At 47.8% G+C, this 14,161-nt stretch overlaps 1 protein-coding gene across 4 annotated transcripts in view; it reads left to right on the forward strand.

Annotated features, from left to right (window-relative positions):
- Window positions 1-14,161, forward strand: part of PLXNA4 (plexin A4) — a 695,664-nt gene that overhangs the window by 510,615 nt on the left and 170,888 nt on the right. For all 4 annotated transcript variants that reach the window (XM_063134640.1, XM_063134643.1, XM_063134642.1 and 1 more), the window contains one exon: window positions 7,645-7,798. In XM_063134640.1, coding sequence (XP_062990710.1) covers window positions 7,645-7,798 — 154 coding nt within the window. The remainder of the gene's footprint in view (window positions 1-7,644; window positions 7,799-14,161) is intronic.

Raw genomic sequence — 14,161 nt, forward strand, 5'->3', positions numbered from 1 at the left:
GGGTCAGTTCCCCTCAGATACAATGGCAGAATCTTCCCACCAATCATAATACAGTTCTGCAGTACAATAACCAATGAGAAGCACAACATTTAGGCATGTACAGAGTGTAAGTACCTCTCTGACTAGAAAAACAATATATGAATGGGTATTGCAATAGTTACCGCAACTAAATCTCCGTCTGTTTCCTTTTGCGGTTAGCTTGCCTTGAAAACATCTTACTCCACCCTCTAGCTGCCTGTGTTGAGACACCGGCCATAGCTAGACCTAAAGTTTATCCCAGGATCATCTCGGGTTCGTCCCTGCCTGAGCGCTGGATCCCCTGTGTGGCACATAGATGAACAGGTTTGACCCCAGGACAATCCTGGGATAAACTTTAGGTCTAGCTATGGCCACCATCTTGTGACATGATTTCAACATCAGCTATTAGTTGTGAAAGTAGTTGCGGTCTTTAAATATGTTTTAGTTACGCAGGAAGCTATGAATCTTATGATTTATAGAGCTAAGGATTTATAGAGCCATTTTCTTATACCTGTGGGCATAGGTAAAAGAACCACCCAGCTTGATTTCCTCGACAGAGTCCAGGGGAGGGGGTGCCCACCAGACCCCCGGACCCACTTGCAACATCCCTACTGCATTACCACGTTCAGAAAAAAAAAGCTGATGGGTAGCTACATCTCAATCTGCACGTTCGTCTTAGTGATGTCACTGAATTTCATAATTAGTCAGCTCAGGTGTTGAAATCTGACTGTTCATAATGTTTACTTTTGCAGCGAGCCTTCATTGATGTACTAGAAATTCGCTATTAAGTTGAGAAGTGATTGCAAGCTTCTGAGCATGCAAAGTAAACTAGGGCCATGTCTGCACTAGCCAACTCCGTGCCCATTTCCAGTGCTGTGTTTACTCATGAGGAGGCGGGATTGCACACCACACCTCCAACAGTCCTCGGAATAGTCCTGGGGACAAGCAGTTATCCCACAAAAATGGAGGGGTCATCCCTGATTGCCCCCGGGATCCCCTTTGTGTCATTTGGATGACCTATTGACAACCCCAGGAAAAATGGCTCGTGTTCTCATGTCCACATGAGCTCTGATGAGAGTTCTCCATTGATACAAAATATTGTCCTAGGAATTGTATTGTGTGTGTTTGTGTGTGTTTGTGTGTCCAAGAACACAAGAAGGGCCATGCTGGATCAGACCAAGGGTCCATCTAGTCCAGCACTCTGTTCACACAGCGGCCAACCAGCCGTCGGCCAGGGATGAACAAGCAGGACATGGTACAACAGCATCCTCCCACCCATGTTCCCCAGCAACTGGTGCACACAGGCTTACTGCCTCCAATACTGGAGATAGCATACAACCATCAGGGCTAGTAGCCATTAAGAACATATGAAGTGCCCTGCTGGATCAGACCAAGGGTCCATCTAGTCCAGCACTCTGTTCACACAGCAGCCAACCAGCCATCGGCCAGGGGTGAACAAAGCAGGACAAGGTGCAACAGCACCCTCCCACCCATGTTCCCCAGAAACTGGTGTGTACAGGCTTTCTGCCTCTGACACTGGAGATAGCACACAACCATCAGGACTAGTAGCCGATAGCCCTCTCCTCCAGAAATTTATCCAACCCCCTTTTAAAGCCATCCAAATTGGTGGCCATCACTACATCTTGTGGTAGTAAGTTCCATAATTTAACTATGCATTGTGTGAAAAAGTCCTTCCTTTGATTTGTCCTGGATCTCCCACCAATCAGCTTCCAATTGGGTTCTAGTATAGAAAAATGTCTCCCTATCTACATTCTCCATACCATGCATAATTTTGTCCACCTCTATCATGTCTCCCCTCAGCCTCCTCTTCTCCAAGCTAAAAATCCCAGTTGGTGTAACCTTCCCTCGTAGGGGAGATGCTCCAGCCCCTTAATCATTTTAGTTGCCCTTTTCTGCCCTTTTTCCAGCTCCATAATATCCTTTTTTAGCTGTGGTGACCAGAAATGAACACAGTATTCTAAGTGTGGTCGCACCATAGATTTGTGTAAGGGCAGTACGATACTGGCGTTTTTATTCTCAATTCCTTTTCTTATAATGCCTAACATGGAGTTAGCCTTCTTCATGTTTTTGCTTGTTTTTCACATGGAGGAGGCCCTCAACATCCTGACGCCATGCAGCTCAAAGTGATGCTATCCAGATTCCTACCGCCCCATTTTGCAGAAGGCCTTAATCGGCTCTAATTCTTCCTTCCTCTTCGCCTTCTCTCCAGTTACCTGCCTTTTGCTAAAACACCCTCCCCTGCCACAAGCTATTTATGTGACTTTTCCCTGCTTTCCATCTCACATCTGATGGGCAGCCCCACCTCTCAGATTTTCCTCTTCGTTCTTCTGCTCTGCCTGCTCTTAAGCTACCCACTAAGGCATCCATGAGGGATGTTTTGTGATTTGCTTTGCCAGCATCCCAGACAAAAAGGTCTGTAGCTTCCCACTGGGTAATGTGGCAAAACAAGGCCCGCTTCGGCTGTTAAATGGAAAGCTTTTTCAGTTTGCTAATCCCACCATGGAGCCTGTGCAAAACACATGGCATCAATGGTTCATTCAAATGAATGGCTCTGTAAGATGGACAAGAAGATGACTGGCACAAACGTCTTTCTCCAACGGCTGCTTTGCTTAAGAGCGTTTATGCAGAGTTTAAAAACAGAGCTGTGCTCAAATGGGTGCTTGAAATTCTCCTCCCTGTTTGTGGGCGTAGAGTTTGGATGGACCGTGTGTCCCCGAGCTTTTCCAGGGGGAGTAGAAATTCTCCAACAGTTTCTCTCAGAGCTGGGTTCAATATTACCAATGACAGGAGCGTAGCTTCTTTCTGTCTTTGCTTTCCTTCCAACGCCAACAACAACATTGGCAGCCTGGCAACCATTTTGCGTCCCCCTCAAGGTGGCAGGCCTAGTGCCGTCCCTGAGCCCTGTGGTGGTGGACAAAACTGGACAACTGTTCAGAAAGAAATCTGCAAAGTAGTCTTCTTTTTCTGGGGTGGGGAGGCAGATGTTGAGGGGCGGAAATCATAGAATCATAGAATCATAGACTGGTAGAGTGGGAAGGGGCCTACAAGGCCATCGAGTCCAACCCCCTACTCAATGCAGGAATCCACCCTAAAGCATCCCTGACAGATGGTTGTCCAGCTGCCTCTTGAAGGCCTCTAGGGTGGGAGAGCCCACAACCTCCCTAGGTAACTGATTCCATTGTCGCACTGCTCTAAGAGTCAGGAAGTTTTTCCTGATGTCCAGCTGGAATCTGGCTTCCTTTATCTTGAGCCTGTTATTCTGTGTCCTGCACTCTGGGAGGATCGAGAAGAGATCCTGGCTCTCCTCTTTTAAGTATTTGAAGAGTGCTATCATGTCTCCCCTCAATATTCTCTTCTCCAGGCTAAATATGCCCAGTTTTTTCAGTCTCTCTTCATAGGACTTTGTTTCTAGACCCCTGATCATCCTGGTTGCCCTCCTCTGAACACGCTCCAGCTTGTCTGTGTCCTTCTTGAATTGTGGAGCCCTGAACTGGACGCAATACTCTAGATGAGGCCTAACCAGGGCCGAATAGAGAGGAACCAGTACCTCTCGTGATTTGGAAGCTATACTTCTATTAATGCAGCCCCAAATAGCATTTGCCTTTCTTGCAGCCCTGTCGCACTGTTGGCTCATATTCAGCTTGTGATCTACAACAATTCCAAGATTCTTCTTGTTTGTAGTATTGCTGAGCCAAGTATCCCCCTTCTTGTAACTGTGCATTTGGTTGTGCATCAGAAATGATTCTCCTCACCCCAGGAAAATGCTCTGCAAAATTATTTGGGCTCCGCTCTGTTTAAAAAGGATTTACCAGTTTTACAACAGAAATTCCTTCCTTTCCACGCTCAGGTTCTGCATTCAGCAGCTGGTTACGTCGGCTCGATATAGCCCACAGGGCCTTTTCTTCTAGCCCCCAGTACTAACTTGCAAATTCCGAGGACCTCCCAATTTATGCATTTCAGCTGCTTTCTCCTGTGTTCACCTTGAAACACAGGCAAAGGGCTCTTTAACTGCTTCTTCACCCAGTGTGTACAACAGAGTGTAGTTTGCAATGTCACCCTCTGTTTCTGCTCCCTGGCACGTGCATAAATGCATCTTAGCCATGAATGCCCATGCCTTATGCACCTTACTGTGAGGGCCAAAGTAGATGAGATGCTATTCGTCCATTTAGTTCTGTGGCTGTTTCTTTGGGTTTTTTTTTTAAGTAAATTGCTGAGGAGGGAAGAAAGAACTAGGGAAGCTCACTGAAATTCGCCAAACTTCACGTCGAAGCTCAATTCAGCGCACTCCCATTTCTCATTGTGTCCTGGGTTTTCTTGGTTTCTTTGAACGGGAGAAGTGTGCATTGCAAATGGAAAAAGTGCATATTTCTGTGCGCATAAGTGCACAATTTCTCCCCGTTGACTAAAGCATAAAAATACAATCTCTAAAAATAAAATATGCATTTCAAAGTGTGCATTTTTCAAAAAATGTGCATTTTTCCCCCCCAAGGTGTGCGTTTTTTGGATGTGGTCACAAGTTTGGGGATGTGGAAACCAAAATGTGCTCCTTTTCACATTCGGAGCTGCAAATGTGGCAGTTGTTGTTGTTTATTCGTTCAGTCGCTTCCGACTCTTCGTGACTTCGTGGACCAGCCCACGCCAGAGCTTTCTGTCGGCCGTTGCCACCCCCAGCTCCCCCGAGGTCAAGTCTGTCACCTCCAGAATATCATCCCTCCATCTTGCCCTTGGTCGGCCCCTCTTCCTTTTGCCTGTCTCTGTTATTATTATTGTTATTTACATTTATATACCGCCCCTTCCCCCAGCCAAAGCTCTCTGGGTGGTTTACAAAGGTTAAAACACTGAACATTAAAACCAACATACAAAATTTAAAACCATAAAAACGCATGTTGTTGTTTATTTGTTCATTTGCTTCCGACTCTTCGTGACTTCGTGGACCAGCCCATGCCAGAGCTTTCTGTCGGCTGTCGCCACCCCCAGCTCCCCCAAGGTCGAGTCTGTCATCTAGGGTGACCCTATGAAAAGGAGGACAGGGCTCCTGTATCTTTAACAGTTGTATTGAAAAGGGAATTTCAGCAAGTGTCATTTGTATATATGGAGAACCTGGTGAAATTCCCTCTTCATCACAGCAGTTAAAGCTGCAGGTGCCCTGCCCTCTTTTAAATCAGGTCACTCTAGTATAGCTCCTGCACCTTTAACTGTTGGGATGAAGAGGAAATTTCACCAGGTTCTCCATGTATACAAACACCTGCAAAAATTCCTTTTCTATGCAACTGTTAGATACAGGAGCCCTGTCCTCCTTTTCATATGGTCACTCTACTGTCACCTCCAGAAATCATCCATCCGTCTTGCCCTTGGTCGGCCCCTCTTTCTTTCGCCTATCCCTATTCCAGATGCAGGATCACCAATCCTGGCCTGGACAAAGGGGAGGGGGGGGTGTTAACCCATTACCACGGGCTGACTGAAATTCCATTGACACTTGAAGCCTCTTCTATAAATAAGAACGGCAAGCCCCTCCCCTCACATACCTTTTCTGCCCCCCTGGGGGAAAGGTACAAAAAAAAGTGCCCTACTTTTGCATGGGGGGAATGTCCAGGCGGAAGCTGTTTTCATTGGGGGGGGCTTCAGATCAGCACTAGTTAGAAGCCCCCATTTGAGCTAGACTAGGTTCAAGGGCGGTTTGTGCCCTCCCAAAACTGGAGCTGCTCTCATTTGAGAAGGGGTGCTCACATTTTTGAGCATCCTGGCTTTGGAAAATCTCCCAATCCCTTAGCCCTATCCAGCTATCTGCTACTTTGTTTGATTTTCCACATCCCCGACTGACCACCTGCAGGATCCCACACCAGCAAAAACACAACCCTCTCAGGGCTTCTGTTGCCTCGTGAACGTCACTTCAAAATCAGCATCCTTTTGGGCGCCTTTCGCATCTCCTTCACTTGAAAAATGGTAGCGCAAGCGCAGGGCTGGCCGTCCCTGGGTTTGTTAGGCAGTGATTTGCATCTGCAATGCCTGTAATGTACCTGTGGCGAGCAGAAGGTGCTTCTCCAGATGTTTTGGCCTTCAACTCCCAGCATGACCAACGGTCAGGAATACTGGGAGTTGTAACCCCAAACATCTGGAGAGCTTCTTTCTGCCCACCCCAATGTATTTATTAATTTATTTATTTATTTATGGTATTTATATACCGCCCCACAGCCGAAGCTCTCTGGGCAGTACACAAAAGTTAAAACAGTAAACATTAAAAAGCATACAAAATTTAAAAACCATCAGAAACATAAAAACAACAGTATAAAAACAACAGTATCCATTTAAAATACAACAGTTCCGGGGCCCATTAGAAACAAACTTAGCATTGTTAAATGCTGTTAAATGCCTGGGAGAAGAGAAAAGTCTTGACCTGCCGCCTGAAAGATAACAGTGTTGGTGCCAGGCGAGCCTCATCAGGGAGATCATTCCACAGTTGGGGGGCCACCACAGAGAAGACCCTCTCCCTTGTTGCCATCCTCTGAGCTTCCCTCAGAGTAGGCACTCAGAGGAGGACCTTAGATGATGAGCGCAGTGTATTGGTAGGTTCATGTCAGGAGAGGTGTTCCATCAGGTATTGCAGTCCCAAGCCATGTAGGGCTTTATAGGTTAAAACCAGCACCTTGAATTGGGCTCAGAAACGTATAGGCAGCCAATGCAAGCGGGCCAGAATCGGTGTCATATGCTCAAACCTCCCTGTTCCAGCTATCAATCTGGCCGCCGCATTCTGCACAAGCTGCAGCTTCCGAACCATCTTCAAAGGCTGCCCCATGTAGAGGGCATTGCAGTAATCTAATTTGGAGGTTACCAAAGTATGGACAACTGAAGCTAGGTTATCCCTGTCCAGATAGGGGCGTAGCTGGGCCACCAACCGTAATTGATAAAAAGCACTCCGTGCCACCGAGGCCACGGTACACCAACGTACTCAACGCATCTGCACAAACAGCCACCCAAGAGACCTTAAGGGAAACATGCCGGGAGCCATGTTGCTGGAAGAAGCAAATACCTTTTCGTTTCCCCCTTTTTGATTTCTCTTCATTTCCCCACCCACCCCCCTGTGGCTGACTCGCGTCCATAACTAGACTCCTTTATACACAGGACCATGTTGGTGACAGAGAGCTGCCTCTGCTGGGGATGCTAGGAGAGGAGGCGTAGACTGTTAGACTGGCGTGTTACAGTTTCTCTGTTGTCCACAGAGTGCCTCTCGTGAGTAGCGAGTCACCGTCCTCAGAAGTGTGCTTGTGTTGGCGAGCCTCGAGTCTTCACGGCATATGCCAAAGACTGCCCACATTGCATGAGCGATGCAGAGCACTCCAACCCACGCCCTCCCTGCAGGTGAACCCTCCCCCAGCACGGCGCTAGGTCAGCAGCAACAGCCAGGGATCCTGCATTACCACGCGCCACGTCGGGTTTACACCTGCATTCCCTCCCCCCTCCTCTGCCCTGATCGCTGCTTTCTGTCGAAGGAGGTCCCTAGCAAACAAGAAGCATTTTGTCCGATTCCTGCAGTGCTGACGCTGCCCCGCTGGCCACGCCTCTGTCGTCACGCGCCTCTGCTTCTCCTCTTTCCCGTTTCTCCTACAGCTGGTGTTGAAGACTTACAATGTGCCCGAACTGTCGGACGGCGTCAATTGCACCTTTGGGGACTTGTCGGAAATGGACGGTGTGGTGATGGGAAACCAGATTACTTGCCAATCTCCGGCGGCCAAGGAGGTGCCAAAGATCATCACTGAGAATGGTGAGTGCCAAAGCAGAAGCTGGATTTTACAACCTTACCTATGGCCATCCAAGCTAGCCATCATTAAAAGTTCTTAAAACTTTTACTTTATTTATTTATTTAAGCATTTTTATCCCACCCTTTAGCCAAAAAGGCTCTCAAGGCGGCTTGCAAAAACATTTCTTGAGACAGTCCCTGCCCACAGGCTTACAATCTAAAAAACATAACACAAAAGGAAAGGGGATTGGGAGGGAGGAGGAAAAAAGCAAAGCAAAGCAAATTCAGGCACTAGATTCTTAGGCCATTGCTAGACGAGGAGTTAGCCTGGTGTGAGGCCCAGTCTCCCTGCTGTGCATCCAGATGACGCACAGGGGATCCCGGGGTCAGGCGGGCTTAGTCTTCCCTTAACCCGGGATAACCGGATGCGGTTATGGCCTGGCTTTTCCGCAGCCCTGGGCTGAGGCCGGGGCTGCCGAAGGTCTAGCAGGGTCCATGGCTTTTCCTGGCTGCTCGCTTACTCGCGAGTAGCCGGGAGAAGCCACACACTGGGCACAGCATTCCATAGGAGTGCTGTGCCCATCGGGCCGGGGGGGGGGGAATCATGGGGGGGGGAGATGGGGGCCAGGGGAAAGAGCAGACCCGGCAGGAGAGAGGGGGTAAGAAGAACGGGGACAGGCATGGCGGACGGGGACAGGGCATGGCGGACGGGGGGAGAAGAACGGGGACAGGCATGGCAGATGGGGACAGGGTATGGCGGACGGAGATGGGGGACGGGCATGGCGAGCGGGGACGGGGGACGGGCATGGCAAACAGGGGGAGGACAGGCGAGCGAGTGGGCAGGGGGGCATCAGGCATTGTGTGGGGGGGAAATCAGGGGCAGGGGGAGCAGGGAACCCTTTATTTTTTTTAAAAAAAACTTACTGTTCTGTTGGTGCGCTCCTGCGCACATGGCCCTTTAAGGGAAAAAAATGGAGGACGCGACGGGGCTTCCCTCGGCCCCGTCATGTCTTACATGTGGACGAGGCCTATAGGCCGCGCTACTTCTAGCACAGCCTGGCCCCTCCTCCCACACGAATTATCTGGTAGGTCTAGCAAGGCCCTTAGTTGCAAAAGTTCAGCAGTGACTGTTGGTAGCAGGAGGGAGGGGGCTCTCAGCTGGAGCTGGACCCAGGCACGATGGAGAGGTGCCTGACTGCTGCTTCCTCCCTCATTGGAGGCCTTTGCAGTGTCAGTTGGTAGCAGGAGGGAGGGGGCTCTCAGCTGGAGCTGGACCCAGGCATGATGGAGAGGTACCTGGCTGCTGCTTCCTCCCTCATTGGAGGCCTCTGCAGTGTCAGTTGGTAGCAGGAGGAATGGGTCTCTCAGCTGGAGCTGGACCCAGGCACGATGGAGAGGTACCTGGCTGCTGCTTCCTCCCTCATTGGAGGCCTCTGCAGTGTCAGTTGGTAGCAGGAGGGAGGGGGCTCTCAGCTGGAGCTGGACCCAGGCACGATGGAGAGGTGTCTGACTGCTACTTCCTCCCTCACTGGTGACCTCTGCAGTGTCAGTTGGTAGCAGGAGGGAGGGGGCTCTCAGCTGGAGCTGGACCCAGGCACTATGGAGAGGTGCCTGGCTGCTGCTTCCTACCCCACTGGTGGCCTCTGCAGAGACAGTTGGGGTGGGCAAAAACTGCTGGAGAAATTCCATGGATTATTCCTGTAATCATCAAGACTAATGTAATCCGATGTAAGACTTGCCGGAATTCCCAGGCCTCTAGTTAGATTCTGTTCAAAACGGTGGAACTAACCTGTTTCCAAAGGCTCAGCTAGAGCCTCTTGACCTCAGCACTAAGAATGCACGAGAAATTTGTTTCAGATTGGGTTTTTTGTATTTTTTTTTACCAGAATTTACCCAGTTTGCACCTCTCAGAAGCTAACTTGTATACAAGGTTATAGTCCATACACTTCCAATATTGCGACGTGATTCAAGGAACAACCCCCACCACCAAACAAACAAATAAACAAACTAGTGTTTGAAAAAATGCATATATTTGAAAAATGTACACGAAAGAATGCATACTTTTGAAAAACGGACACCAAAAAGGCTTTAATCAATGGGAGGAAAATGTGTACGTTTCAAAAACCTGCACCAGTGAGGCATTCGTTTGGGGAAAGGCACACGAAAAATATGCACACATTTTTGAAAATGTGGATGAGCTCAGATTTTGCTGATTTGCACGTCCCTATTGAGCACACACCAAAGATATTAATGACACATATTAGCATAGGGCGGCCCTGTAAGGCAGAGGAGGATCTGGAACCAGTCAGAAGGTATAGGAAATCCGGTTCCTATAGAACATTCTCAGCAGGTTCTGTCCTTGTGGAACCACAGAATCTGTCCTGAATGAAACCGGGGACAGGATTCATCAGCAGTTTTATATCGGAGGCAAAGGCTTACCCTGTGGGTCAAATTATTCATGAATTGCATGCTTATATTTAACAAGTCTTACTTCCTCTTTGAAATAGAAGCTATGGAAGGGAGGGAACATAATAACAGGCCCGTTCAGAAGACACCTTAACCATGGTGAAAAGCTGTGGATTAAGGTGTCTTCTGAACACAGCCAATGATTGGAAGTGGAGCACCTGGAGGCTGGAGGTTCACACACACATACCTCATGATCCCATTTGGACTGGAGAGATGGATGGAATTAACTCCCCACCCCAACCAAAAATCCCAGTCCCAAAGCTGATCATGCCCCCTCACAGGCGCCATTTTTAACAGAAAAAGCAAACACACTAATTGCAAGAATGCATTCCACCACCCATCAAGTTTGGGTCTGTGATGAGTCTCCAGGGCAAAGAAGTCCTACATTTGTAGGCCACTTATCAAGGATGCCTCTCCATGAAGTCAGGGAGGTGCTCATATTATTATTTATTTATTTATTTATTTATTTATTTATTTATTGCACTTATATACTGCCCCCATAGCCAAGGCTCTGTGGGCAGTTTATAGAAATTCTAAAATTAAGATTAAAATGAGTATACAAAATTTAAAAACCTAAAACACGGAACATACACACATAAAGCATTAAAAAAACCTTAAAAAAAACCCTAAACATGTGGGTGATTAAGATGTGCCACCATATGCCTGGGCAAAGAGGAAAGTCTTAACCTGGCGCCGGAAAGATAGCAGTGTTGGCACCAGGCGAGCCTCGTCAGGGAGATCATTCCATAGTCTGGGGGCCACCACCGAAAAGGCCCTGTCCCTCGTTGCCACACTCCGAGCCTATCTCGGAGTAGGCACCCGGAGGAGGACCTTAGATGTTGAATGTAGTGATCGGGTATATTTACATCAGGAGAGGCGTTCCGTCAGGTATTGTGGTCCCAAGCCGTGTAAGGCTTTATAGGTCAAAACCAGCACCTTGAATTGGGCTCAGAAACATACAGGCAGCCAGTGCAAGCGGACCAGAGCAGGTGTTATATGGTCAAACCTTCTGGTTCCCGAAATCAATCTGGCTGCAGCATTTTACACGAGCTGCAGCTTCCGAACTGTTATTTATTTATTCATTTTGTTGCGTTTGTATACTGCCACATAGCCGAAGCTCTCTGGGCGGTTCACATAAGATAAAAACACTTAAAAACAATATACAAAAAATTACAAACCACAAAAACATGCAAAATGCACATACATTCCAAACCACTATAACAACTTTACAAATGATGAGCCAGAAAACAGACCCAGGCTCATTACATATTGCTAAATGCCTGGGAGAAGAGAAAAGTCTTGACCTGGCGCTGAAAAGATGATAATGGCCTTAGCTAGACCTAAGGTTTATCCCGGGATCGTCCTGGGGTCATCCCTGCCTGCTCCCGGCATCGCCTGTGTGTCATTTACATGAACAGGGATGACCCCAGGATGATCCCGGGATGAACCTTAGGTCTAGCTAAGGCCAATGTCAGTGCCAGGTGGGCCTTGTCAGAGAGATTGTTCCATAGTTGGGGGGCCACCACAGAGAAGGCCCTCTCTCTTGTTGCCACCCTCTGAGCTTCCCTTGGAGTAGGCACCCAGAGGAGGACCTTAGATGTAGTGTTTGGGTAGGTTCATGTCAGGCAAGGCATTCTATCAGGTATTGTGGTCCCATAGAGATCATTATAAGACACAGAGGAGGATGAAGTTACTTAGATGTGCGGAGTCCAAGTGGAACACCTCTTCCTCTTACCACGCGCCGAACATCAGGAGAAACAGCTGTGTGTCATGTTCCTACTGATCTCTTTAGCCTTTATTCCCCAGCAAGGGGGTGACTACTATTGTTAAAGACAAAGCACTTAACTGATCTGTCAAAGCCGTCAATGGCAGATGGGTAGCAGAGGTGCACGCTAGTGGCAAAATGTATGCAGGAACGTGCGAGCGTATGTGCGTTTATGTGCATGCATGAGCCTGCGATGATGAGTTGTTGTCAAAATCCCTTTGGCATGATTGATTAATGACTCTCTCAGGTGAGGAGGAAAATAATAGAGGGGGGAGGAAGGCAAGCAGGTCAAAGTTTTGCATTAAACATGGGCACCTTCCTTTGGAAACCCTAGCAATTACGGCTTCCAACCAGCATCCTCGTCTGTTGGGCAGGAAACGAAGAGAGGAAATAAGGTTGTAGCCAATCCGAACTGGAATGGGGAGGTAGAATAAAGGCTTGCGGGGAGGCTGGGCAAATCCATTACACTTTCTACAACATTCACATTTTCCCCCAAGCACAAGTTCATTTCGTCTCATTTCTGCATCTGTTTCCAATTTTATTTATTTTTAAACAGGCTTGCATGAAAATTCAGATACGTTTTTGGGTGCATTATTATGGGAATGAATGTTTCTATGCACTTCCTCTAATATATGCATTTTTGCAAGCCATCTTCCCTAATATATGCCTATTTATGTTATTTCCCCCAATGTTCACATTTTTGTATGCAATTTCCCCATATCTATGCAGGTTTTTTTTTTTTTTTACACAATTTCCCCTAATTTCCGCTTTCTTTTTTTAAAAAATCAGAGAGCTGCATCACAAAATTCAGAACAGTGTGAAAATCAAAGGAAAATTGAATTCCACTTTGTGTATTCGTGGAGGAAGCGTGGCTTAGGTCTGTTTGTGTTCAAATGTGAACCAAACAAATTTCTCCCATATCCCTAGAAGGGGAGGTTGGAAAGGAGATATGAGCTATGGAGTCTAATGAGAGAAGGGGTAGGCACAATTCTAGGCCATGGGCACATCGGGCAATTTGAGGAACAGTCTTGGGCGCCATCACAAAATGGCTGTCATGGCAAAGGAACAAGTAATCTGCCTAAAAGCTGAAGTACAAGGCAGAGGTGGTGTCGTGTCCCTCCCAAGCCCTCGTACTTTCAATGGGAGGCAAATGATGAGGCTTGCTAAGTAATCTACAAAGCTTTTATTAAGCAATAAATGTTTCTTCAACCTGAATAGAGTCTACCTCTTTGTAACGACGCCCTAAGCAATTACTATGCAACTAAGCAAGACAATTGTCTGTTCAAGAAGAGAGAGAGAGAGATAGAGAGAGAGAGGAGTTACTTCTCAAATGCCCATACTTCAAAGGGCCTGGTGTGGTGGTAGGTTCTAGCGCAATCTCTCCGACTTTCTCACAGCCTCTTTACACGCTGTGTGTTTGAGTTTCTGGTGGATTCTAGCATCAGTTAGTGTTTCAGAATGCTCACTCCCGGAAGCTCCCTCGTTTCCCTCTGAGGGTGTAGAATTTGGCCTTGAGGAGATAAGCTCTGGAGTGGGCTGATTCCCAGCTGAGGAATCTCCCTTGAGAGCTTCCTCCCCCACTGGTACAGGCTGGCTGGTGTCTGGTGCTGCATCTTCTAGTTCTGAATCTGATTCTGATGGATTACCTGAAACCCCTTCTCCCAAAACACAGGCAGCAGGGTTAGACATGACAGGTGGAGTCTGAGCCCGACCATTTTAATCAACTCGTTTGAACTATGGATGTCGCAGGCAACCAACTGGATCCAGAAGTCTGATGGATTCTCCCTTATCCCCCCTTGGACCAAATCTGGGGGTTGCAATGAATTCGTGGGCCTGCGCTTCAAGTGCCTGCATGACCTGACAAGCAGTCATCCGCCCTCATCCAGAACCTCCATTGGATGCTACAACAGAGGCTCCAGAAATTACATATTTTCCCCATTGCATGAATGGTATCCATAAAGGCCCCATTTATGCAAGAGTAAAGATGTGAATGCTTCTTTAATGTCGCAATTTACGCAATGGAGAAATATACGTAATTTCTGGAGCTTCTGTTGTTGTACACCATGGAGGCTCCGGATGAGGGCAGATGTGCTCAAGACAGTGTTGAATGATTCATGAGCCTTGACTGAAGCCCGTGTGGTGCTGCAAGTGGTGGT

The sequence above is a fragment of the Elgaria multicarinata genome, chromosome 9 (genome assembly GCF_023053635.1).
Source record: "Elgaria multicarinata webbii isolate HBS135686 ecotype San Diego chromosome 9, rElgMul1.1.pri, whole genome shotgun sequence".
NCBI classification, from domain to species: Eukaryota; Metazoa; Chordata; class Lepidosauria; order Squamata; family Anguidae; genus Elgaria; species Elgaria multicarinata.